Source organism: Ictidomys tridecemlineatus, chromosome 2, assembly GCF_052094955.1.
Source record: "Ictidomys tridecemlineatus isolate mIctTri1 chromosome 2, mIctTri1.hap1, whole genome shotgun sequence".
Lineage (NCBI taxonomy): Eukaryota > Metazoa > Chordata > Mammalia > Rodentia > Sciuridae > Ictidomys > Ictidomys tridecemlineatus.
The window spans coordinates 219,844,150-219,869,866 of record NC_135478.1 but is presented as its reverse complement, the minus strand read 5'-3'; the positions used below and the strand labels follow the sequence as shown (position 1 = coordinate 219,869,866).

General features: G+C 41.1%; 1 protein-coding gene and 1 pseudogene across 1 annotated transcript; both read left to right on the top strand.

The window, feature by feature from the left end:
• The first annotated feature begins 4,499 nt into the window (after positions 1 to 4,499).
• Positions 4,500 to 5,460, top strand: Or9a2 (olfactory receptor family 9 subfamily A member 2). Its single transcript, XM_005326606.3, is given in 2 exon segments — positions 4,500 to 4,880; positions 4,883 to 5,460. Coding segments are annotated over 2 exon segments (939 nt in total). The 5' UTR covers positions 4,500 to 4,519.
• A 7,271-nt stretch (positions 5,461 to 12,731) lies between these two features.
• Positions 12,732 to 24,329, top strand: LOC144368961 (ATP synthase subunit epsilon-like protein, mitochondrial pseudogene; annotated as a pseudogene).
• The last annotated feature ends 1,388 nt before the right edge of the window (positions 24,330 to 25,717 follow it).

Genomic DNA, 25,717 nt, shown 5'->3' with positions numbered 1-25,717 from the left:
TATCAAGACTTTCATGAGTAAGTTTGAAGTTAGTGCCAGGTTTTAATTGTACATTTTATATGTCAGTTTGGGGAAGATCTCTTTTGCTCCTAGTTTGTTCAGTTTTAAATCAATTGAAGTTGATTTGTGTCAACTGCCTTTTATGCCCTTATGCATAATGATCAGTGGGGGGCTTGGGTTATGTCTCAGTGGCAGAGTTGCTTACCTAGTGTGTGTGAGGTTTAATCCTCAGCACCATAAAAAATAAATATATAAATAAGCTAATAAAGCATATTGTTATCCATCAACAACTAAAAAATATTTAGAAAATGTTTCATGGGCCCGGGGCTGGTGGCCCACACCTGTAATCCCAGTGTCTTGGGAGGCTGAGGAATGAGGATTGCAAGTTCAAAGCCAGCCTCAGCAACTCAGCGAGGCCCTAAGCAACTCAGTGAGATCCTGTCTCTAAATAAAATACAAAACAGGGCCGGGGATGTGGTTTAGTGGTTGAGTGCCCCTGAGTTCAATCCCCAGTCCACCCCCAAAATTGATCCATACCTTTGCCCCTTTAATTCTGGTAACATAGTGAATTACATTGATTGATCTCCTAATGATAAATAACCTGTTTCTAAGATAAAAATTACCAATTTGTTGCATATATTACCTTCCCTACACATTGCTGGATTTGATTTTTACACTATTTTGTTAATAATTTTTGCATGTTGTTCATAAGGATATTTGTGTGCAGATTTATTTTCTTGTATAGTCTTTGGTGTCAGGATAATCCTGGACTTATAAAATGAATTGGGAAGTATCCCATTCTCAATTTTCTAGGGAATTTTGTGTAGGATTGGTATTATTCCTTTCCTAAATATTTGACAGAATATAACAGTAAAGCCATCTGGATTTGGATCTGGAGTTTTCTGTGAAGGAAGATTTGTAACTATGGGTTCTATTTACTTGATATATTTAGAAATATGCAGTCATTCTACTTATTTTTGAGTTGGTTTGGACAATTTTTATCTTTTAAAAGATTTTTTTCATTTTATCAGTTTTGCTAATTGGTATTTAGGTATCTTATTTTGTTCTATTCAGGTTAAAATTAAAATTAAATTTTAATTATATCTCTGTTCATCCTAAGTCAGGCAAACAAAAGTTCTCTAATACAGTCTTGGAAAGTGTGTGAATTAATCTAAAGTCTTTAGAACATAGTTTGGTACCATAAAAAAGTAATGTATCTTCAAGAAATCTACAGCAAGAGAGTCCAAATATAAACAATTATTTACATATTTATTAATGTCTGAGAAATATTTATAACATACTTCATAATAAAAATGGAAATGACAAAATTGACCACAGAGGTCTGGCTAAGGAAGAATAAAGCATGCACACAGTGGAATATTCTGGGAAAAAAGAGTGAGGCAATACAGGTTCACACGGAAAGGGATCTTGATTTGTTAGTACATGACAAAGAAAAGGTTGCAAAACAGATTTGCAGAGCATTCTTTTAAAAAGACAATGGAGATCCAAGCTTAGAAATTTCCTCTAAAATTAGGTAGCAAACTGGTTGAGTTTTGGCATTTTAAGGATTTGGGAAGAAATATTATTCCGGATTTACACCTTAATGTACCAACTGACATTCTCAGATTTAACAAGCATACTCACAAGGAAAATCAAAACCCATATAAATATGTCCTAGCCCTCACTTTTCCATCTTCTCCAGCACCAAGCAGATTTCCAAGTTACATTTTGTTGATTCTTCCAGGTTGTGAATAGAGCTGCCTGCAGAAGCTTCCCTCTGCCCTCCCCATCTTGAAGGGGCCCAGCTGGTAATCAGAAGCTGCCACAGAAAGAAGTGGCTGGGAGAACCTTGGGCGAAGGCACACAGCTGTGCGCATGCCCAAGAGTGAAAACCTGAGCCCTTCCAGAGGGGAGTGGAGCTTGACGCAGGGGCCAAGCACTCTGTAGGGTCCAGGGTACCAAGAGCAGCAGCCTGCAGAGAATGAATGGCTGCGTGGGGCATTTGGGGTGAAGTTAAGGCTGTGACCAAAACCAATATTCAGGGCCTCAGGGAAGTTGGTGCATGGATGAGAGGCCAGCTGTGATGCCTCCTATGGAAGCAAGGAGCTGATTTGGGCTCTGAGGAGCTGAGAATCCTGGGAGTGGCCTGGGATGAAAAGCATAGTCTTTTGGAAAGCTCCACTTGAGGCCTTTGGGGAGGTGGCCTGGGATGAAGAAGTCCCTGATGGGTAGGATTTCAGGGTTTTCCACTCAATAAAAACTTTCCAAACTTCTAAAATTTAATGGGTCAAAATAGAAATGACTGAAAGTGTTTTCTGCTCTCCCCAGGCTGATTGCTTAGGGAGTCCCTGAACCTGGGCTAATTAAGAGGAGGGAGCTCAGTGGCTCAGTCCTCTTGGGAAGAGGAGAGAGGCAAGGAGAGGGAGACCCTCAACTCTGCACAGCACTGTTATTCCTGGACTTCTTCTTGAGCCCCTGCATGAGGACCACTTCCTTCTTCACAGGAGTGGAGACAGCTGCAGCTCAGAAACTCACTACCAGTGAGGTCAGGAGTGTGCAAAGCCTCTGTGTAGAGGTGAGTGCCTTCTCAAGGGTCCCCCTCTGTGGAGGGGACAGTAGGAGGGAGCTGGTGGCAGGTTCAGGGCCTGGCTGCCTTACAAAACCAGGTACCTGGAGCCTGAGGATTGGGCTAGGGGAGCAGCAGAGTGGACAGTCTCAGATCCAAGTCCTCCTGCTGGGCAGAGAGCACCCTAGTGCTGCACAGACACAGCAAGGCTTCCTGACATTAGAGAGCTTCCTGTTAGGACAGGCATTATTTAAACCATGTATCATACATCACCACCTAGGAAATATTTTCAGCATTCCTTATGTGGCTCAAGAACTCTATGTGTGAGTGCTCACCACCCCCTCCAAACACAAATACATGTTTGTGTATTTTTTGGCATCAGGGACTGAACCCAAGGGCACTTAATCAATGAGCCACATCCACATCCCTTTTTAAATTTTTCTTTTGAGACATTGTCTCACTAGGTTTCTTACACCTTGCTAAGTTGCTGAGGCTGGCTTTAAACCTGTGATCCTCATTCCACTACACCCTGTTTACGTGTGTGTGTGTGTGTGTGTGTGTGTGTGTGTGTGTGTAAATATCTATAAATTTTCTGTGGCAGTTTTAGAATATAGGTTTTTAAGGTGTCCTTACCCACATAGAATTTATTATTGAACATCACAGATGAAAAATACATAAAATAAAATTTCCTATACCCTTCTTGACTTCATTTTTTTCTATATAGCATGATCAATATACTAGTTTAGTATGTGTTGTGCTTCCGTTTCTTCTGTGTGTCATTTGGCCCTTATCTCTTCCTTGACTATAATAAATTCCAAAGGACAGCCCTTTTCTTTTGTTCTGTTCATGACTCCATTTTTTTTAATTAAATGAAGAGTGAATAAACAATTAGACATATAAAGTCAGGCAACAGAAATTGCTATGAAAAAAGTAAAGTCCAAAAATATCGAGCATGCTTTTCTGTTTTGAGTAGGGAGACTGGAAAAGTCCTTGAAGAGGTGATGTATGAGAGGCAGTTTCCAGCATCCCAGCATCTGCTGGTCCAGGGCTGTCCTTTCTGATCCAGGTACTCTTCCTCCCAGGACTTCCCAGGAAAAACAAAGTTAGAGAAGCTGGGTCAACTTTCAGCAATTATCCCACACCCCAGGGTTCTCAGGTGGAGATCGGGCCACTCTGAGGTGTGAAGGTTTTAAAGTCTGGGAACAGTAAGGAAGTGGGTCCTAGTGGCCCACAGTGTGTCTCCATGTGGCCATTACTGTCCAGGGCCAGGGCTCAGAGTCTACTCCTGAACATCATCTGGAATGCCTGGGTGTCCTCTGGGCAGTGAACTGGGAGGGAATTGGGCAATTCCAGAATTGGGCAATTCCAGAGTGGCCTGATTAATGCAGCCTTAAAACGGGTAGCTATAATGCACCTATTAGAAAAACTTAAGAGAAAGGAAAACCAATAGATAGAGAAAGGGAAACATGGGAGGAAAGAAGGGAGCAAATGTGGTATTTCTGGGGATTCAAATACAGTCAATTTTACTATATTCATTTATGAATATTTTACACTGAACCCCACTATATGTATAACTATAAAATACTAAAAAATAAATATATAAAATTAAAAACACCGTGGCCTATTTAAAAGATCTGAGGCTCCTTCACCTCGACAACAGGCATATTTATTGCAGAGAAGAATAAGGGAGGTTTTCTTCACCCCAGTAGGCATCTCCACCATTCAAGAGAGTGAGCACTGTAAAAAGGGAGTCTCACTCACAGACTCGATGCTTCCATAGTGAGCTCTGGCTGTGTGCAGAGAACAGTGGTGGGCATGTCTCCTGGTCCTCAGGTGGGAAATAGTTTCTCATCCTGATCTTCCTTCTCTCTTGAGAGCAGGACCACGGGGAGCAATGCTCTCTCTTTATTTTGCTCTCCAAGTTTCTCAAGAAGCAGAAGCGAGAACCCAGTGATGGACAACCACTCCAGTGCCACCGAATTCCGCCTCCGAGGCTTTCCTGGGTCCCAAGATCTGCGCAGCACTCTTTTTGCTCTCTTCTTTTTCTTCTACTTGGTGACACTAATGGGAAACATGGTCATCATCACCATTGTGTGTGTTGACAGACGTCTCCAGTCCCCCATGTATTTCTTCCTCGCTCACCTCTCTGTCCTGGAGATCCTGATCACAACCATAATTGTTCCTGTGATGCTTTGGGGATTGCTGCTCCCTGGGACGCAGACAATATCTCTGACTGGATGTGTTGTCCAACTCTTCCTGTACCTTGCCGTGGGAACCACAGAGTTCACACTGCTTGGAGCGATGGCCGTGGACCGTAGGTGGCTGTGTGTGACCCTTTGAGGTACAACATCATCATGACCAGCCGCACCTGCAACTCGGTGGTAATTGTGTCTTGGCTCTTTGGGTTCCTTTCTGAAATCTGGCCAGTTTATGCCACATTCCAGTTTACTTTCTGCAAATCAAATCTGCTAGACCATTTTTACTGTGACCGAGGACAATTGCTCACACTGTCCTGTGATGATACTCTTTTCACGGAGTTTATTCTTTTTCTGATGGCTGTTTTCATCATCATTGGTTCTTTGACCCCTACAATTGTCTCCTACAGCTACATCATCTCCACCATCCTCAAGATCCCCTCCGCCTCGGGCCGGAGGAAAGCCTTCTCCACCTGTGCCTCCCACTTCACTTTCGTTGTGATTGGCTATGGCAGCTGCTTGTTCCTCTATGTGAAACCCAAGCAAACGCAGGCGGCTGAGTACAACAGGGTAGCATCACTGCTGGTGTCTGTGGTGACCCCTTTCCTGAACCCTTTCATCTTCACTCTCCGCAATGACAAAGTCAAAGAGGCTCTTGGGCATGGAGTGAAACGCTGCTGTCATCTCCTCAAAGATTAGCCCTTCTCCAAATCAGTGGTAGGTGGTACCTGCTCTGTGTGGATTATTTAGTATCCCAAGAAATCATAACTCCTCTCTGCCACATTGTGTGTACAATTTCTTGGCATAATTCTTGTGCCAAGAAAGTTAATATGTATACAAAAACAAATTCTAGTCTCTGCCCATTAAAATCTCATAATCTTGATATCTGCTCATGTCTACTGTTGAATTCAAAGAAGCATGTTCCTGGGATATGGGAGGAACTAGAGAAAGGAAATCAGCAACTTATAATCACTTTGTTAAAATGTATTTCCTGGGGGAAGAGAGGAAGTGGGAGAGAGGTATGTGTGAGTGGTGCCATCACCAGATTGCAGAGGAGAGATGCTCACTTTGGTCCTCATAAGCACTGCAAATTGTTTCCCTGTACCTTTGTGTGATGTTTTAATGATATGCATATGATATGACCATATACATTTGAAATATCCCTAGACTTTCTTTGTGTGGTTATGGCTTGATGCTATTGCTACTACAAAGTAGCATCGTTTACATCTTAGCATAGAACCACTCTGGAATGGAGATGGGGTGTGGAATATTCTCCATTTGGCAACTCTTGCTCATGTTCAGAAGAAGAAATTATTTGGCGATAGGTGCAGGGGAAACATTCCTTTTTCTAAACTTCAGAGTCTGCATAAATTTCTCTTTGTGGCAGGCAAAGAAACAAGGGCAAATAAGAATTAAATGACTAATTTTAGAAAGAGCATCTTGTGTTTTACAGATGCATAAATCATCCATGTCTATTGAGACTTCTCCTATACCCAGCCTGCAAACTTCATAATGTTCTTGTTTTTGTCTCTCCCAAATCCAGCAGTTTCAGTAGAGTGCCATACATGTTATCTTTGGCACATTTTTTAAAAAATGTGAGGTTACCTTTTTTTTAAAGAGAGAGAGAGAAAGGTTTTTTAAAATATTTATTTCTTAGTTTTTGGTGGACAACATCTTTATTTTATTTTTTTTATGTGGTGCTGAGGATGGAACCCAGCGCCCCGCACATGCCAGGTGAGCGCGCTACCGCTTGAGCCACATCCCCAGCCCATGAGGTTACTTTTTTGATTCCCAAATTCCTAGCAATTCAAGGACTTGACTTTTGGCAATGCACACGTGGAAATTTTGTATAATGTTGGAAAAAGAGTTACAAGGAAGGGGTTTACCCGAATGTATGCAATCAATAGATTCTGCCAGTCCTAAGTGGCGGAAGAAATTGAGCTGCCCAGTAGTGAGTGAAGGGCTATTACAGTTCCAAAGAGTACTGTGGGAGCTGTCTCATCTTGTCTAGGGAGGGTGACCAAACCATCAGATATTACCAGGTAATTTTCACTGCAGAAACACAACAAACAAGGTGGTGAGTGCATCCTTAAATCCCGCCAGCCCATGCTTTGGGAGCTGACCCATGAGCCCAAGGAGGCTGCACTGATTGGAGAAAGGGCTTCTGGTTTCCAGGCCAGTTTAGGAAGACATGTTCTCATCAGAAGAAATACCTTTTTTTTTTTTTCTAATTTATTAATCCAGAGAAGAAGCCTCTAATAGATGAGAAAATAGAGGCTCAGAGAGGTGAAGTAACTTGCCCACATTGACTTAGCCATCAATTCTATTGCAGCCCTGTCTATAACTCTGGAGTACTAATTGTTAATATGGATGCTGGAGAATAAGAGTTTTTGTCCATTTCTGATGGGGATAAAAATGAATGGTCTCAGTAATAAGAAATCCTAATAAGCAGCAACAGTGCGTATCCTCTGGCCTACATACTGGTGGCGGGTGCTAATGAGCCCACAAAAGGAAGTCCTCGGCCTCAGGCCGTGTTTATTACTTTTTCTTTGGACTCAGTTTCTGACAGTTTTTATCCCTCTTCTGAAATCTCTCTCTCTTTGGGCATATTGTCCACCTTTCCATGACATCATTTAACACCTTCGTCCTGAAAATGCTTTTCGTTAAGTATTTTAGGAGTTTGAATCGTTTATTGATCATTCACTGTATTCTTAGTGGGTGCCCTAGGGCTTGTCTGATCTGAATTCACTTAGTATTCATACTTAACAACACCAGGGAGAAGAAACATTGCTCCTGCGTGCCTGGATTCCCCCTGCCTCTCTCTTGGGTTATCATTGGGGCATATGTTTTATTCATTTAGTTACAATCTCAAAACTACATTCTTAAAATTATTATTTGTGATTTTTAAAGAATTTGGGAGAAGAAAAAAAGAGCAGGTGTATGTTTCTAACATTTGTTATTTTAACCTTATTTACATTTTCTGGTTATTTTCATTTGTTTCCCAGATTCAAGTTACCCTTGAGGGTCATCTCTTTATTTCAAAACAGTTTTGTTACCTACCTATCTTCAGAGTGGAACTTCCCTACACTCTGTTTCAAGGAAAGTCAGTTTCCTCATAACTTTTTCTTTAATGATTGGACCCTCCCACTGGGGGAAAAAACAGTGGAGTCCTATCTCTGGCACTGGAGGTGGGGACAGTTGTGCCACCCTCCCTTAGGAACATTTCACCTTAGTTGCAGGGTGTTAGGCAGGGGGTGGCTTTTGAGCTTCTGACTGTAGCATTGGAGCCGGAACCTGCACCCTGTGGGTGAGCAGGCCTAGGGCCTACCTTCCCACTGTGCCGCTTCTGAGTGAAGAGTGAACAAGGAGGGCCTGTGGCCTCCTGGAATCAGCTTCTGCAATATGTGGGGGAAGAGAGGGATGAGAAAGGCTGGCCATCTGCTGCTCTGGGAAGATACCACAGCTCTCAGGGAGGGCTGCGGGGAGAAGTCAGTGTCTAGCAGCACCTGCCTGCGTGGATTTCCATCACGCTGAGCTGTGAGGAGGCAGGAAGAGAGAGGGGTCGTGGCCCTCACACCAGACTCCCACGTTCTTACCCAGCTTTAGTACATTTTGAAAGGACACTCACAAAGTCCACACCAAGTCCAAGGACCACACCACACACCAGAATCCCACTCGAGAGATTTATTGTCAGAGCATGGAGCAAACTGACGAGGCTGTCCCTCAAAGGAGAGCAGCAGTGTGTGGCACTGACAGAGCAGCTTTAGAGCCTGAAAGAGGAAGTTCACAAGCAGGCGTTAGGGGTTATGTCACAGCCTGGGGTGGGGTCCACCCGTTAGCAGGCACACGTTCTTAAGGGAGGCCAAGCAGCATTGCCTCAGGATCTCTAGAAAAAATGGCTCCTAAGTCAAAACCTCGGAGGAGTCCTAGATAAAATGGCTCCCAACCCAAAATGACGGCTGTAATGCCAATATTGATCTGATGCCAATAGGTTTTCTTACATAAATGCTTTTTCCACTTTCTGCTTGCAGTTAGCATAATTTCAAAAGACTATAAATGTGGTTTTTTTTCTTAAATTATAATTTTCAACAAGTATCCTTGTTTAATGGCCAGGCAATCTGCAGGCTCTTAATCAAAGCTGTTTAAAAGTCACTAAGAGTCTCAATATCTGGATCAGTGCTGCATTTGGTTTATTGCTCCTCTTTTCTTGAAAATGGATTTTGTTTCCTCCTCCTCCCCCTCCCCCTCCTCCTTCATCCTCTTCCTCCTCCCCCACCACTGCTCTTTCTTCCTCTCATTCTTCTTCCTCCTCCTCCTCCTCTTCTTCTTCTTTCTTCTCCCTCCTCTCCTGCTCACCTTCTCCCTCCCCTCCCCCTCCCCATCCCACTGCCCTCCTCCTCTTCCCTCCTCCTTCCCTCCTCTTCCCTCCTCCTCCCCCTCCTCCTCCTCCTCCCCCTCCTCCTCCTCCCCCTCCTCCTCCTCCTCCTCCTCCTCCGCCTTCTTCTTCTTCTTCCTCCTCCTCTTCATTCATGATATTTTGAAAATTAAATCTCAGATGTTGTAGGTGGAACAGTCAGTGTCTGCAGTACATAATATTTATTCCTGGAAATGATACTTTTTATCTAGTCCAGATGTTAAGTGTGAGGGCTTCAGTTAATCTGGTCAGGAAGTTGAGCTAGGTTAGGGTATTTGGTTGTCCTTAGTGAACCACATGCTGCAAATTCCTTTAGCCCTGCTGCTATTGTCTTTGGGTCTAGAGTATTCAAACTAGATATATAAATTGGGCTTAACATAAAAACAAAAACCACCTTAGCACTCACTATGTATGAGGTGTCTTAAAGTATTTACAGTCTTATTGCAGGTGACCTTGATGTTGATCATTCCTTGGTCTTGCCAGATAGATATTTGTAGGAGGAATAATTCCCCAATTCTTCCATCTTTATTTCTACTATGCTGAAACAGCCTGGTCTTGGTGAAACAACTTGTTCATTGATTTTTCTTCTGAATATATTTCCTATTATTCTCAAGCCAATGAATATGCACAGTTCAAAAATGTTTTGAACAGTTTTACACAAAATCTCCCATGTGTACAAATTTTCTCTTAATTTACCTAGACTTAAGGCAATTTCTGTCATGAGGTTAGCACTAGCTACTGTTCTTAGAGAACTGATCAGTTTTGAACCTGTTTTCTCTTTTTCACCACCACAAACCACAAATTATTTGGGCAGGTTTTTTTTGTTTGTTTGTTTTGTTTTATAATTAGAAGGCAAAAAGGATAAAAAATTTTTCTTTTAACTTTCACTTTCACCTCCTATTCACTTCTTAAGAATAAGTTGTTAAGCAGTGCTGAAAACTTCAAGAGCTGTTCTAATTTTATAAAGATTAACCAGGGCTTTAGCCCTACACATGTAAGCAGCTCAATAATGTATTTATAGCATCTTTGAAATTTTCCTCATGTTGGCTCTCCGGTCTAGTTACTAAAGCCAATTCCATTTGTAGACTCGACTACACTCACATTGGATATCAGAATGGTTGTCTTCCCTTAAATGACTTTTTTGGAAATTGTAGGTTTGGGGCATTATGTAAGACAGAAGAGTCACCAGCTGATCGGGTGCCCCCTGCCCACCATCCCCTCTTTCAGGCCATTGTCCCCATCCTGCAGCTGCTCACACCCTCACCTTCTTCAGAGAATTGCCCTTAACTGGATGGGCATCTCCTTGGGTGGGAGGCTTATATTCTATCCCTACCCAAGGAAAGCCCACCGCCTAAGACAGAATGATTGACCGGCAGATCCAAATGTCATTCAACTTGACTTATCGCGTGTCCAAGTGTATGGGGCGATTCTTTCCTTAAAAGTCCCATGGGGGTGATCCCCCAGTTCTTTGATCCTTAATTCCACTTTCCTGAGACGCTCTGGCCTTCCACTAGGACAACAGTTTTGGTTAGCTTCTCCCCCTTGCCTTATGCTGCTTCTCTCACTCTCCTTTTCCAAAGCGTGCTCCTATGAGAAATCATTTCCACAAGAATCTCTGTCTCAGGCACTGTCTCTGGGGCACACAAGTCAGTTGATACCAGAAGTGGTCCTGAAAACAGAGGAACTGAAGATGGATCCAGATTCCCTAGCAGAGATCAGTGAGCATCCCACCACCGGAAGTGCTGACGGGCTCTAGAAAGGTTATGTGATGGAGCAAGTGCAAATGATGCAGATCCTTTTCCTTTGGTGAGACTAGTATTTGAGAGGGTCAAGGAAAATGTGAACTCTAAGGCCTACGGAACTTAGTAGCTGCTGCTAAATAGCTGTGCCATGTCTGGAGAGAAAAGGTAGGCTCAGTTCTACTCATGACAATATATGAGAACTAGAGGTTGTTTTACTCTGTTTTCTGTTGCTTTCACAAAAAGCAGAGGCTGGGAATTTTTTCAAGATAGGAGGTTGATTTAGCTTCTAGTTCTAGAGGTCCAAGAGCATGGTACCAGCATTTGCTTGACTCTGGTGGGGGCTTCATGGTGGCTGGCATCAAAATGGTGGAAGTATGTGTAGAAGAGGTCACATGGCAAGACAGAAAGCAAAATAGAGGACCAAGACAGCCACTATGGCTTACCTTGAAACAACCCATTTTCAAGAGAAGTAACGCACTTCAAGAAACCAGTGTCAATCCCTTCTGAGGGTGGTGTCTGTGACCTAATTGCCCCTAGGCTTGGTAAAAGATTTCTGGGTTGATACTGTTGGGAACCTTGAACACACAAATTCTTCTACACCCTCTTGGCCTGAGATGTGGCCTACTCTCCTTTTGGACAAGTAAGTCCTTTGGACCTACTTTAGAAATATTCAGAGAACTCAAATATGGTAGTTACCATGTAAGTTAGGTTTGTCTTTCTTGGAATCTGCCTCCATCCCTTCTCTTCCACCAGTTTTATAGACATAACTGTGGCAGAGCTGAGGCTGCCGACAGAATGATGTTATAGACCAAAGCTCCTAGGAGCACTGCCCGGCCAGCATTAGCAGGTGCTGGGAAAGTGGGGAATCCAGAGGGCAGTGGATCGAGAGGGTGGTTGAAATATAAAGCTGGATAAGGGAGAATGTGTTGAGATGGAACCACCTCTCCATCACGCAGAATTTAGCACTTTGGCAGGAGCCTAGAAAATGAATTTAATGTATGCTATTGCTGATTCACGGAAATTTGGAAAAAATAACAGCTTTCATTAAAGTAAGTGGAAATGCCAGGAATTGCCTTGGGAGACTATGAAAGAAAGGATCGAAAGGCTTAGAAAAGTGGAAATGCAGTCATTGGTCTACTGTTAGACAGAAGAACCTACTCGCTGATCATAGCCTCAGACGCCTGGACAACACCCTTTCTAGCAAAGTGACTTTTTAAATGTGCAGTACCTAGATCAGCTATTGTGAATTCAGCTGATATGAACATTAATGTGGTCGAGTCACTGCAGTGTGCTGATTTTCAATTCCCCTATAAGGGGGAAAAGGGAAGAATAGATATTCTGGAGATTAGACAAAGAGGAATGAAAGGAAGGGTGGGGGAGAGTAAAAAGGAAAGATAGTGGAATGAATTAATGATTTTCCTATGTACTTACATGAATACGCCATAGTGAATCCCACCATCATGTGCATCCATAAGAATGGGGTCTTAACTAGAATAAGATATATTCCATGCTTGTATAATTATATCAAAATGAATTCTACTATGATGTACAACTAAAAAGAAAAAAAATGAAATCTTATTCACTCAATAAAAAAGTGCATTACAGAAGATATCAGCTGAGATGCTCATGTTAAGAGCTGCTGTTACAGAACAAAGGTTCTTAGCAGCAAGAGGACACAGGTAACCAGAACAGCAGAGGCCATGTGGCTGCACTTAGGTTTGATGTAAAGCAAACACACTTGCCATCCTGGGCAGGAAGGTTGAAGTGGAAGGTAGGAGTTTGAACCACATGGTCTTTGGCATGGTTGATAGGACATGGTGATCATGGGGTAAGATATATGGCGACCCACAAGAGTATGCCTCAATATGCCTAATCAAAGACATCAAGAATAAATGAGAAGAAGGATAAAGCAATCATCCCAGCAGAAAGATGTGATCCTTTGCCCAGTTTCCAAATTTGGGCCAGTTGTCAGATCCAGGATGTTTCACACAAAAAGGAAGCCAAAGTACCAGAAGTCAGACTCTCTGATGATACAAATAGATCCAGTGTCAATTTCAGAGTCTGTCCCTGCAAAGCCAACAATTATCTGTGTGAATAGCCATTCTTGGAGAAAAGGGAATACCCAGATATTCCAAGGGCTACAGGGTGTAGGAGAATGTGAATTGAGGTTAATAGCAAGGGACAAATAGCCCCATGGATGCCCCTCATTAGGGAGCATGTGGGAGTGAGCTTATTAGAGTAGTGCTGATCTAGAACCACCTTGCTCTAGTTCCATGGAATCCTCTCATTTCTGCTTTTTTTCCCCTCTCTTTTCTTTTATCTCTTCTCCTTTCTCTCTTCTCTCCCCACTCAACCTTCATGTTCCCAATTCTTGTCTCTGTTTCTCTTCTCTGACTCTCCCCACCCATCCCTCTGTAACACACACACACACCCCCAACACTCTGCATCAGGCACTATATCAGGCACCACAAGAGGCACTGATAATTCAGAATTCCCTGACCCATCAACAGCTCAGTGCAGTGAGGGAGAGGAATAGGTTCATGAACAGCTGACTTAACGAAGGGTCCCTAGAGGTCTGTATGGGGTGGGTATGGCAGCACAGAGGCAGACCATCCAGCTAGACAGGAGCAGGGGAAATGAAGGAGAGGTTCTCAGACTCAGTGATGTTTGACTTCACGTTAGAAAGAGAAGTCAGTGTAATCAGGCAGAAAAAGGAGACTCCCTATGCTCTTATGCTCACTTTCAACTGGGACTTGGCTTTCTTCAAGGTTCATCTCTTAGCATGTAGTTATTTGTAGTCATGGCAAGTAGACATTTTACAGAAGACTCAGCTGGCGTTAAACCAACCATGAGAATGTTCGGAAAGCTATCTCATAGGCAGGAACTTTCCCCTCAGGGGTTTGGATTTCAAAGGATTTCTAATTGGCTGCTACCGGGTTATTCTATTTCTCTGTCATGGATGAGCAAACATCCCGAGGCCCCCAGAACACTCTAAAATTTGAACAGAGAGCATCTCTGGTAGAAGGAGCTGTACATGCAGAAGAGTAGCTTTCCAAGTGGCCCGAATTCCTTACCTTGCATCTAATTTTACCCCTGGAAGATGGTTAATAGGAAAACATGGAATTTGTAGCCAGCTTAGTCTCCAGTTCTGCTCTGTCAGTTCTGAGTCATGTGACCTGACATTCAACCTCTCTGAGTCTTTATAGGGTCCACTTCTTAGGAGCTGGAGGAAATTAAAACAAAAAAAAAATTGGAAGAAACAGGTGCACATCAAGTTCCCAATAAGTTTCAGAGGTGGAACAACAACCTGAGGTCATCTACACTTTTCCGTACATAAATCTTGGTCCAAATTCACATGGTTAATGGGCCTCCTGTTTGGTAAAAAGAAGGTGGACTGGAGAGAAAAATGTGCACAGGAGTAAGAATTTCTATACTTAACAGACAAGTTTATGGTGATATGTGCTGCAAATGGTTTAGAACGCTCAGGGAACCAATGGAAATCAGGGAAGATTCATGGTCGAGTCCTCGAAAGACCAGTGATCACAAATATAGCTAAAATATGAAAGGAAAGAAAACAGATGAATGATAGATGAAAGGATGCATTGATTAATTTTTAAGCAAGATTACAGAATCAAAGAAAGACAAGACCCCTCTCGTAGAAGGCAGGTCAAACATGGTAGAAGCAACTGGCTACGGACAGAGTTCAGAGAAGAACATCTACCTGACCACACCTGGCAACTCCTCCTGTGTGCTGAGATTTGTTTTGTATAGGCAGAAAGCTCAGGGCCCAAGCCTTTTTAACAGAGGAGTGCTATGGTCTGGGAATGTCCCTCAGAATCTGTATGTAGGGAACTTCATCCCCAAAGTGTAATGGCATTTGGAAATGGGGCCTTTGAGAGGTAAATTGGACTAGATGACATCATGAGGTGGGGTCCTCATGATGGCCTGAGGGGTTTATAAGAAGAGGAAGAGAAACGCAAGCTAGAATTTGCCCTGTTTGTCATGTGGTACCTTCCACCATGGTATGCGGCAGCCTTCCAAAAGCTGACCAGATGGTGAAGTCATAACCCTTGGGCTTCCCAACCTTCAGAACCGTGGGCTAAATAACCCTTTCTCCTTAAAAATTACCTGGCCACAGGTATTTAGTTATAGCAGCAGAAAAAGAATTAAGATAGGGCCCCAGACCAAAAAAAAAAAAAAATGTTGGTAGCAGTAATTTGGGGGACTTCCGAGGGAGAGAGGTGGTGGTGATAGTGAGTGAAGCTTCCAGAATATTGTGTGTGAGGGAGGGAGACAGAGTATAAGCCATCTGGATAGACCTCTTGGAGCTGCATTATGACATGGATTATAAAAGTAAACATTTTGAAAGAAGTTGTCATCTGGATTAAGTTGTTGGAAATTTAGAGAAAAAAATTTTTGAAAATTAGTAAAAGGTGATCTGTGTATAGTGATATAAATTGGTTCATCTCTGGTGTATGGATGGGTTATATTTATAATTCTTTCCCTTGAATTGAAATAAATGCAGAATGTGTTGGTGTAAATTTGAATAGGAAACTGAAAAGATGAGGAAGGTAGAGAGAGATCAATGAATGGGTGTCTAGACAACTTATGACCATGAAACATGCAGAGGGAGAGATGGAAGAAGGCTTGGTGGCCAGGTAGAGAAAAAAATACAGGCAGTTCCTGGCTGGTGACATTATTTTTATTTTTATTTTAGCTGATGATTTTCATTCTTATGGTGGTATAAAAATAATGCATATTCCAAAGAAATCATACTTCAAATTTTGGATTTTGACCTTTTCCCAGGCTAGCAATATGTGTTCAAGACTCTTGTGTTGCTGGGCAATGGCTGTGAGCAGCTCCCAGTTAGATGTGCAATAATGAGAGTATGTGACGAGTACCCTACAGTGCCCTGTTGTCAACTCATCCTGGATACTGTGTGTTTGCATCCCACGAGGTCTACAAAATGCCCATCTGTGTGTGTACATAAGATAGTCAACACTCTATTATAAAACTAGGCATTGTGTTAGATGGTTTCAATGTTCAGTGGGTTAGATGTACTAAATGCATTTTGAATTTGTGATATTTTCAACTTAGGATGGTTTTATGAGACATAATCCCATTGTAAAGTCTGGGAGCATCCACACTTGGTATTAGGAAGGACAGGTCAATTTAAAACACAACTACAGAAGACCCAGTGGAGTGAGGGAAGAATCACAGAGGCAGTGGGTGCCCGGGAATGAAGGGCAGAGTCTGGGGGAATAGGGAGAGCTCCTGTGTACAAAGTCCAGGGACATCAGCTCAGCTGATTGACCACAGGACAGAAAGCTGAGGTTCAACAGGGAAGGATGTAAGTGCCTATAAATGCCACAGACATGGCTAAGCTGTCTAAGAATGAAACTTGGAATGTCATGTTCAACATATTGCATACATTGTTTCTGAATACAATGACCCATTATTTCTAAATACAATGACCCAAGGTTATTGTCTTCTTTTTACAGGTGAAGAGTATGAAATAAGAAACACCTGGACAGAAGTTGCATTTCACCCCAGGCCTGGCTGATGCCAACACACTGCCTTGGTGCTTCCCAACCATGGCTGTTGTAGGATGCTCAGGAGCATGAGATCACCAAGTATTGCCAACAAGCCGACTCCGTAAAGCAAGCTAAGTTTAAATGTATGTACGTAGTTCATTCTCAGATCAATGAAATACCCACCATGGGGAAATACTGCTGATTTTTTCCATTTTTCTATTGTATGAATTTTCTTATTGAAGAATAGCAAAATAATCCAGTTTGTGACTTTGGTGTTAAGTGTGTGTTGGGGTGGGATTGTTGGGTTCTAAGAATGTGTTGCCATTTGAAAAGGAGTCCTGTGTTGAAGGAGTTTGGTAGCCACTGCCTGCTGCTTTTCCTTGACCAGCCCAGGTGGTATATAATCTGCATAAAAATACCATGCACCCCCAAAGATCTCAACAGTGTGCAAAAAGGCTCTGTGCACTTTATGTGGGTGTGTGTATATGTGGGGCATAGACAGAATGGAGGAGAGGTGGATGGTTGAGCCAGCCTCCCATGTCTTTGGACGCTGCCAACTTCAGTAATATGAAAAAACTCTTGTTGGAGATAGTTTCTCTAATTACTATGTTTACCTCCTTTTCTCAAGTTAATTGATGTTAACGATCAATTATCCTCATGGCCCACCCTCCAAAGGAAGAACCTGAGCAGGCAGAGGCCACCGTTGCCAACTCTGCCGCCAGTGCCTCCTCAGAAGTGTGTATCTACCCCCACCTAGTGACCACTCTAGGTAATGCGGGGGAAGCTTGAAGGCTGCCAGCAGGAAGTGTGTTTCAGGCATGATGTCAGAGGGAAAGGGACATTTCCAGAGATGAGGGGAGTGGACAACAAAAAGTTAGAAAATATTGGGTACAAAATTTTAAAAATCTGAAAATAGGAGGCAATTCGGAAGCCAATCAAATGTTCAGAAAATGCTTGAGATCTATGAACAGAGAAACTCATTTCCTGGGAAGAATAACAATTATTTCCGTGGGCAGAAAAATTTATTTGTATTTATTTACTTACTTTGCAGTGCTGGGGATTGAACCCAGAGCCTTGCATGTGGTAGGTAAGCACTCTACCACTGAGCCTCATCCCTATCCTGAATTGTTTGAAGGTCATGAGTGTGATCTCCAGTACCCCCCCCCCCCAACACACACACACACACACATCTGAACAGGACTCAGCACTTATTGAATCCCTCCAGAAGGGCTGAGGAGGCAGGGAAAAATTTGGTGAAACAGTTAGGGTCAGAAAAAAAACATGTTCCCAGGTACACATTTAACTGAGCTATTGCAAGCACAATATTGTATTGTGGGTGTTGTAGGGGATGGGATGACATGAAACTGTTTTTACCAACTACTTTGAATGCTTCTAATAATAGCCTCAATCTGTGGAACACACATCCTATAGTAGGTCTGCCATAGGGACTATATTTACCACATTATCAACACGGACAGTGTTGTACCATTAGGTACCATCAGCTCTCCACATCCATGTGTTCCACACTGTGAATTCCACATCTGTGGATATAACCAATCATGTATGGAAGACATCTGTAAAGAAATGTGTGTCTGTACCAAATGTGGTCAGAAAGTTTTCTTGCCATTATTCTTCAAACAATGCAGTGTAACCACAGTTTACGTTGTACTATGTAGAATATGTAATCTAAGGGTGTCCTAAAATAGGTTCTGTGCAAATGCCAGGCCATTTTATAAAAGGAACATGAGCATACACATTCTTAGTATTCATGGGGTGTCCTGGAACTAATTGCCTGTAGACACCGAGGGATGATTGATTATATTCTGTCCTATGTCAAGGACAAGAAAGACGGGGATTCAGAGATGTCAAATAACAAGCCCAAGATCTCCTAAGCACTGGAAGGTCAAGATGGGATTCAAGTTCAGGTCCATGATTCCAGATCCTATTCTCCCCATCATACATATCACATTACTTTTCTTTAAATTATCTACACTTAACATTTAATTTTGATGTCGATTTATTAACAAATTCATATAGCAAGACGTTCAAAAAAGTATAAAAGTGTAGCAAGCAGAAAGAGATCACCCATCCACATCCAGCTGTCCAGCACCTCTTCCTTGAGGCAGCCCCCTGTTACTGGTGCCTTGTCTACCTTTCCAGAGTGTTGAATCCTTAAGTACAACTAACAAAAATTAACAAATGTTAACATCAAAATGATGGCTCCCCCAGCATCATAAGAAATTTCGTTTTTATAAGTAAATCAGAAAGTCACACCAAGAGGTTCTTTCATTTAAACATCACAGTCAAAACTATTTTGCTTGTTTTATCAAAATCCTATTCAATCAAAAGCTAAGCATAGAGGATTTTTCAAAATAAAATATGGTAATTCGCCATTCAGTCATTTTAGTTTTGAGTCACTACGAAAGTAAGGCTTAAAAATGATTGCTGAAATTTTCTCCGAAGCTTATATGCCTTCCCAAACCCCTGTTAGAAAGCACCAAATTACCCACAGCCTGTCTCCCATCCCTTTCTTTTATTAAAAACACTCTTCTTATTCCCAGACCTTTTCTCAGATATTAGATTGACCCTTAGCCGACCGAGTTAATATGGCTAGCGATATTCTTGCTAAAGAGTCTCAGCCCAAAGTGCCGGTCTGGGTTTTATTTCTAGTTATATCATGGGCAAACTAGATGGCCATTTCTTTAACAAAATGCCTTGAAGTTTAAAAAATGTTCCCAAACTCGTTTGCCACGTGTTGTTTTTGTCAGTACGAGTCCAGTTTTCACATGCAAAATGAATCAGCTTCATCACTCTCAGTGTTAAGTACATTTTTGCAAGAGGTCCCATTTTTAGCCAAGTCACAGCTGAGCGTTACTTTCAGCTAATTAGTACTTGTTCTTAAATTGGGCAGTTCTAACCCTAGCTAGAAGATGAGATGCAATTTACTTCCTCTCTACTCTCCTAAAATTAACCAAGCTGTAAAATTCGAGTGTTCCCTTGTTTTTCCCTTTGTCTCCCCCAGGGTTTGGTTCCATCATAAAGAATTCAACAGAACTCAAGACTATTTCCACAAATCTTGCTGTTCTGATCTGAGCAGTAATGGAGAACTTCCTTTCAAAACCTCTGCTCTTTGGTTGCCAAGCAACCATTAATTTATTGCAACTAACTAGTTTTGAAATTATATATGATAGTTCACTAAATAATGTGCTTTCCATGCTCCTAAAACCATATAACACTGGCCAAATCTGAATAAATATGATGTTCTTGTATTAAAAAAAAAAACCTATAGGAGCATCTCTTGAGATGAAGAAAAGAGGGAATCAATCTGTCTATTCCCTGATTTAGGAATACAGAGATCTGTGGGATCATACAACTTGATGGCCACAAAATTGGAGCAATTTCAGGTACTGGTCATTCTTTTTCCTAAAGAAGAGTGACATGAACTACAATTAAGTCTCCTTGAAGGACCCATGATTTTGTTAGGCTGATCCACTTTAACCCATATTTTATTACATAAGGACATTCTAAATAAACCAATAATTTGGTTTGTGGCAAATTTATTAAATGAGCTAAATTTAATGGGATAGAAATAGAGAATGACTTTCTTTTCTCATTAACCATTACCTCTAACATGTTCCATCATGTCTCTCTTCCCTTCCCCGTGTTACATGTAGGACACATCCTGTCTAAATTAGAACTTCCATATTGCATCTAGTTTAGAGAATTTCTTCTCCTCTAAACAAGTTTCTGACCAGCAACTTGGAACCCCATGGATGGAAAGCAGGAACATCTGGCTCTTTCACCCCTCCTTTTTACCTACTCTAACCCCCCATCTCTGCCCTGGCTCTTTTGATACCAGGGCAGGCAGGAGATTAGAGAGGAAAGGGCTGAGGTCTTTGTGGTTGTCTAGAGCTGTCTGTCCTTTCCTTGGCTGCTGTTGCCCTTCAGACGCAGGCATCCAAATGCAATCACGCTCACTGGGCACCTTTGTAGGTTCTTTAGTTACCCAGGAAGGACAGTAACTTGTAGTTACCCTCAAGTTCTGCAGTAGTTGTTCACCTTACAGTGCTAGGGTCTCCTTGTTTGAGTAGGTGGCCCTCTTGGATGAAAAATCTTCACAATTGTTTGTACCTTCCCTGATGCCCATGGAGCCTCTTTTGCTGTATCAGTGATAGAAGTACAAGTTTAATGGCGTCCTCCCCGTGAGACAAGAGCACTCCCTGTTGTCTCAAACTCTAAGGAAGGGTGTTCATCGCTCCACAGGGCTGTCTCCATGCTGCTCCTGAGAGGACCAAGGTGGGTCTGTGGGGTTCGACATCCAACCAGCAGTGGGATAAATAAGAGACCTCATTTCTGTGGGATGCACACATAAGCCTCTTGGAGATGGGCTGTTCTTCCTAGGGCATGTGGGAGAAGGCACTAGGGTGCTCCATTGCTGTGAATTGTTTTTTCTCCAGTAAATGTATTCCTTTGTCCTTCAGCTTGTCTGGGTGGTGAAATGAGGTCAATAGGTAGCTATGCTGCATTTTGCAAAGTTGACTCTGCTCTTTTGTTTTAGAATTCGTTGGTGCTAAACACCTATTTTCTGAGCTTTGTTTTTTTTTAGTTTGATGATAATAAAAAAGCCCATCTCAATATGTCACTATAAAGGCAACCACAAAACAGGAAAGGTTTCAGCAGCAGAAACAGAACCCCACAGGGTGATAGCTGCTCATCTTGGAATCTGCCAGTTTTGCTTCGATGCCTTTGGTTTTCTCAGGCTGAAAGAGAGAGTTCAGAGTTGGGTCAAGGACACGGGCCACATCAGGAGAAGGAACAGAGAAGAAGGTGTAGTACGGCAGCAGGACCTAAGACTGACAGACAGACAGAATCTAGAAAGATTAGAAAGGAATCTGTAAGCGAGGCCATGGGAAGTGAAGCAGTCTCCACCCATCCCTCTTCTTATCCTGCAAAACTATTCCAGATGATTCCTCTCTGGGCTAGGCTGGGCCCCCCAAGAAGCAGACACCAAGTGAGCCATTGGATAGTGATGCAGGTACGAGCATTATGAAAGAGGGATGGAAGGTGGGAAGGTTTGGGGAAAGAGTCTGAGATGGCAGGGAAGTTCTTATGAAGTTCAGTAAGGCTATCAGGTTGTTGTTGGGCCTATGTCAACCTGCCCATGCCACCCACAGTCATCAGCTGGGAGCAGTCCCTGGAAAACATGGCCCCAGCAAAGACACCTGAAGGATTTTGGAGCACAGCAGCTGGCACTGCCAGTCAGTTGAACTCCTTGTCATTAGAGACATGAGGAGTACATTTGCATGCCATCACATACTCCAGACAATGAAATGACTGAACGAGTCAACGTCCTTTTCTTTTTCTTAGCTATTATGTTAACCCAATCTTATCTTTTCTTCTATGACAAATCTCCTGAAATATAAGTACACAGCCAGTGCTCTTCCTTCCATATGTTCCAATATTTGTTTACCCACAGCAAGATAGATTCTCTTCCCACTGCCTATGGACGCTGCTCTAGACATAGCTATCGTCCATTTCCTGGGACTGAATACATGCACCTGGAGATAAAATAAAATCAATCAGGGAAGGATAGTTGTGGATTGGGGGATGTGAACAGAAATCTGATGTAAGGAAGGGGAATGCAGATATTTGAATGTTTTAGAAAATAGACCAGAGAGGTTGAAGAAGAGAGTGGATTTTAAAAATATCTTCTCTGATGTCCAAAAGTCTTTGCGGAGACCCCAGGGCTTCGTGGTCATATGTAAAGTGAAAGGAAAAACACAACTGAGCAAATCTGCATCTTTGGTTGACTTCAGATTTGTCCAAAGAGGTCAGCCCCTTTGAGTCTTTGCTCTCCCCAGAGAAAAGGCAGGCAGAAGGGTGCATGCTGGGTTTCTGCTACCCAGACTTTCTTCCTTTCTTTGGTCCTCTTCCAGGTTCAGCAATTGCTATTCTCCTGGTAAGAAGCTGTATTAACTCATATGAATCATCACAGGTTATGTGTCTCATTATCTTCAACTTCAATTTATATCCTTCTCCTTTAAGTCTGAGCACATTCGTTAATTTTTTTGGCATGCTAGACCATGCGATTAGACAAGAGAAAAAAATGCAGATGTAAAATATTGGAAAGGAGGAGAAAATAAAATTACCCTTAATTTCAAATGATGTTTACATTAAAAAAACCCACAAGAAAATAAATTAAAAATACAGCAAGATAACTCAGAAATGTGACTAGGTATAAAATTTATATTCAGAATCAAAAGTTTTCACATATACAAACATATTCAATTAGGACATATAATGATAGCAAAAGACTCTCATTTACAAAAGCAACAACAAAGAACAAGAACATTAGGAGTAAATTTAATAAGTAAAGTTTTATATAAAAGAAACTTCAAAATTTTCCTGAGAAACACCAAAGACTTAAGGTGGACTCAACAATACAAAGAGGTCCACTTCACAGAAGAAGAAATATAAATAGTCAAGAAATACATAAAAAATGATCAACATCTCTAGCATAATTAGAGAAATGCAAATCAAAACTACACTATTTCATCTCACTCCAGGAAGAATGGCAATTATTAAGACTATAAGTAAAAATAAATGTTGGTGAGGATGTGGGGAAAAAGGTACTCATACATTGCTGATGGGACTGCAAATTAATGCAACCACACTGAGATTGCACAATTAAGCAATATGGAGATTCCTCAGAAAACTTGGAATGGATCCACCATTGACCCAATTATCCTACTCCTTGACATATACCCTGAGTAGTTAAAATCAGCATACTAAAATGACAAAGCCACATTAATGTTTATAGCAGCTCCATTCTCAATAGCTAAGCTATGGAACCAACCTATGTGCTCTTCTCAGCAGATGAATGAATAAAAAAATGTGGTATATATACACGCTGGAATATTATTCGGCAATAAGAAAGAATGAAATTATGGTATTTGCTGGTAAATGGATGGAACTGGAGACTATCATGCTAAGTGAAATAAGCCAATCCCCTCCAATAAAACAAAGGAGAATGTTCTCTCTGATACGCAGATACTGACTCACAATGGACAGGGAGGAGTGGGGGGAATGGAGGGGGTATGGAAATGGGAAAGACAGTAGCATGAATCAGACATAACTTTCCTATGTTTATATATGGATACATGAGCAGCATAACTCCACATCATGTAAACCACAAAAATGGGAAGTTATACTTCATGTATGCTTGATATGTTAAAATACATTCTACTCTGATATATAACTAAAAAGAACAAATTAAAAAATGCAACCTAAAAAAAACTAATACAAAGAGGTTAACTCTCCCCTAAAAGTATTTATAAAAATTATATAATCAGTATTTAAAAATATCATTCTTTTTTAGTTAATCAGATTAAAATTTTATATGGAAAAACGTACAAGCAAAAAATAGGCCAACATATTCTGAAAAAGAAAAATAATAAAGAGGAAATATATCTGTAAAATGGATTATATAGTGATAATTAAAATGTTCAAGTACTATCAGTGGGAAAAGATGAATTATTCAATAAATGGTGAAACAAACTCGGTAATCATCTAGAAAAATAATTGAGTTAAATTCACAATTATGTAGTTCACTCCAGGAAAGAATTCAAATAAGCCAGATTTAAATGTAAAAAAACAAATTATAATTTAATGTAAGAAGTGAAAGATTACACTCTCACGATGTGCTGGTGACATACTGGCAACAGGCTGAACTCAGCTACATCTGATTCTCCCAGATGGGCGCAGAGGCAGTGAGAGGCACTGAAGACAGATTTCAAAGCCAATGCCCAGAAGACTTCCGGCAACAGCATAGAAATCACAAAAGTAAAAAAGGGACAATCAACCCTGACTGAAGCTTGAAATGCTATATTTCCAAGGTGAAGATATGTGGGCACCTGTTATGACAGATTAAAATCGATCTCACTTCATGGGGAAAGAAATGTACCTGTCTTGTTCATAAATTGACAATGCCAATGTGCATTTCACACTCTTTATAAAAAGAATGTACATAGAAATGAATAAGACATTTTTAAGATATTTCATAAAAAATTTGTCAAACCTGACATTGTTAAGAATTTTCTTTAAAAAAATAACAATGGTTCATACCACCTTAAACAAAATGAACATACAAATGAAATTGCTAGAATACATTATCTACAAACTATATCACAAAAGACTGACTTGCCTAATGTATAAAGAACTCCTATAATGCAATAAGGAAAAAATATAACAATTGAATGGAAAAGTGGGCAAAGGATAGAAACACAAAAGAATGCCCTCGGTTTCTCTCATAAAGAGAACAATGCAAATTGAAATTACAGCAGGATGTCACTTCTCACTTATTGGCAAACGTCAACAGGTTTTCTACTACACTGAGTGAAGGGCTGGTGCAAATGCAAAAACCTGCATTAAGAGCAATTTCATAATGTCTCTCAGAGTTCTAAATATCAATATGCCTTGATCTAGTGTTTCCTCTTCAAGGAATCATCATTCATATTCTGGCACAGGGAAATGATGTGTGCATTTGATTACTAAATACATCATTGGTTGTAGAAGCAACAGCCTGAACTTAAACGTTGATCGGTGGAGAACAGTAAAATAAATAAAGGTGCATTCATATAGTAGAATAATATAAGCCATTGAATAAAGGAGAAAAGGAATGTCTTATGTACAGCTATATAATGATATGCAAGGTGCAGTTATTTAATATACTATCATTTGTACAAAAAGAAAAAATTCATTTGCATCCATTTGCTTATAATATGTTTAAGAATCTCTATAAAGACATAAGAAATTGGTAAGATTGGTTTCAAAGGAAGAGAAGAATCAGGTGGAAAAGTAGAGAGAAGTGTTTTAAATATATTTTTTAACTATGTGAATGTATTATGCTTTGTTGCCTTAATATTGGAGAATAGTTATATCCTCATTTCGTATTTTGGCACTTAAAAAATGGCTGTTTTAAAGATATGCTGTAAGCCTCAATCTCTAGATACCATAATTAACATAGATATATGTCTACATATGCCTCTCTGTTTTCAATATATAAATAGGTAGAACTCAACTCTACAGACTTTCTAGAACAAATCTAAAAATCAGAAAACAGCAAAACAAATCAGCAAGCAGATAAAATAAATGTCCCAAAGTCCATGAACTGAGTGAAGTTTAGGCACTTTGCTTACAGGAAATCTGTTAAGCTTGCTTTAATCTACTTATTTATTTATTAGAGATAATTGTATCAAGTTTGCTAA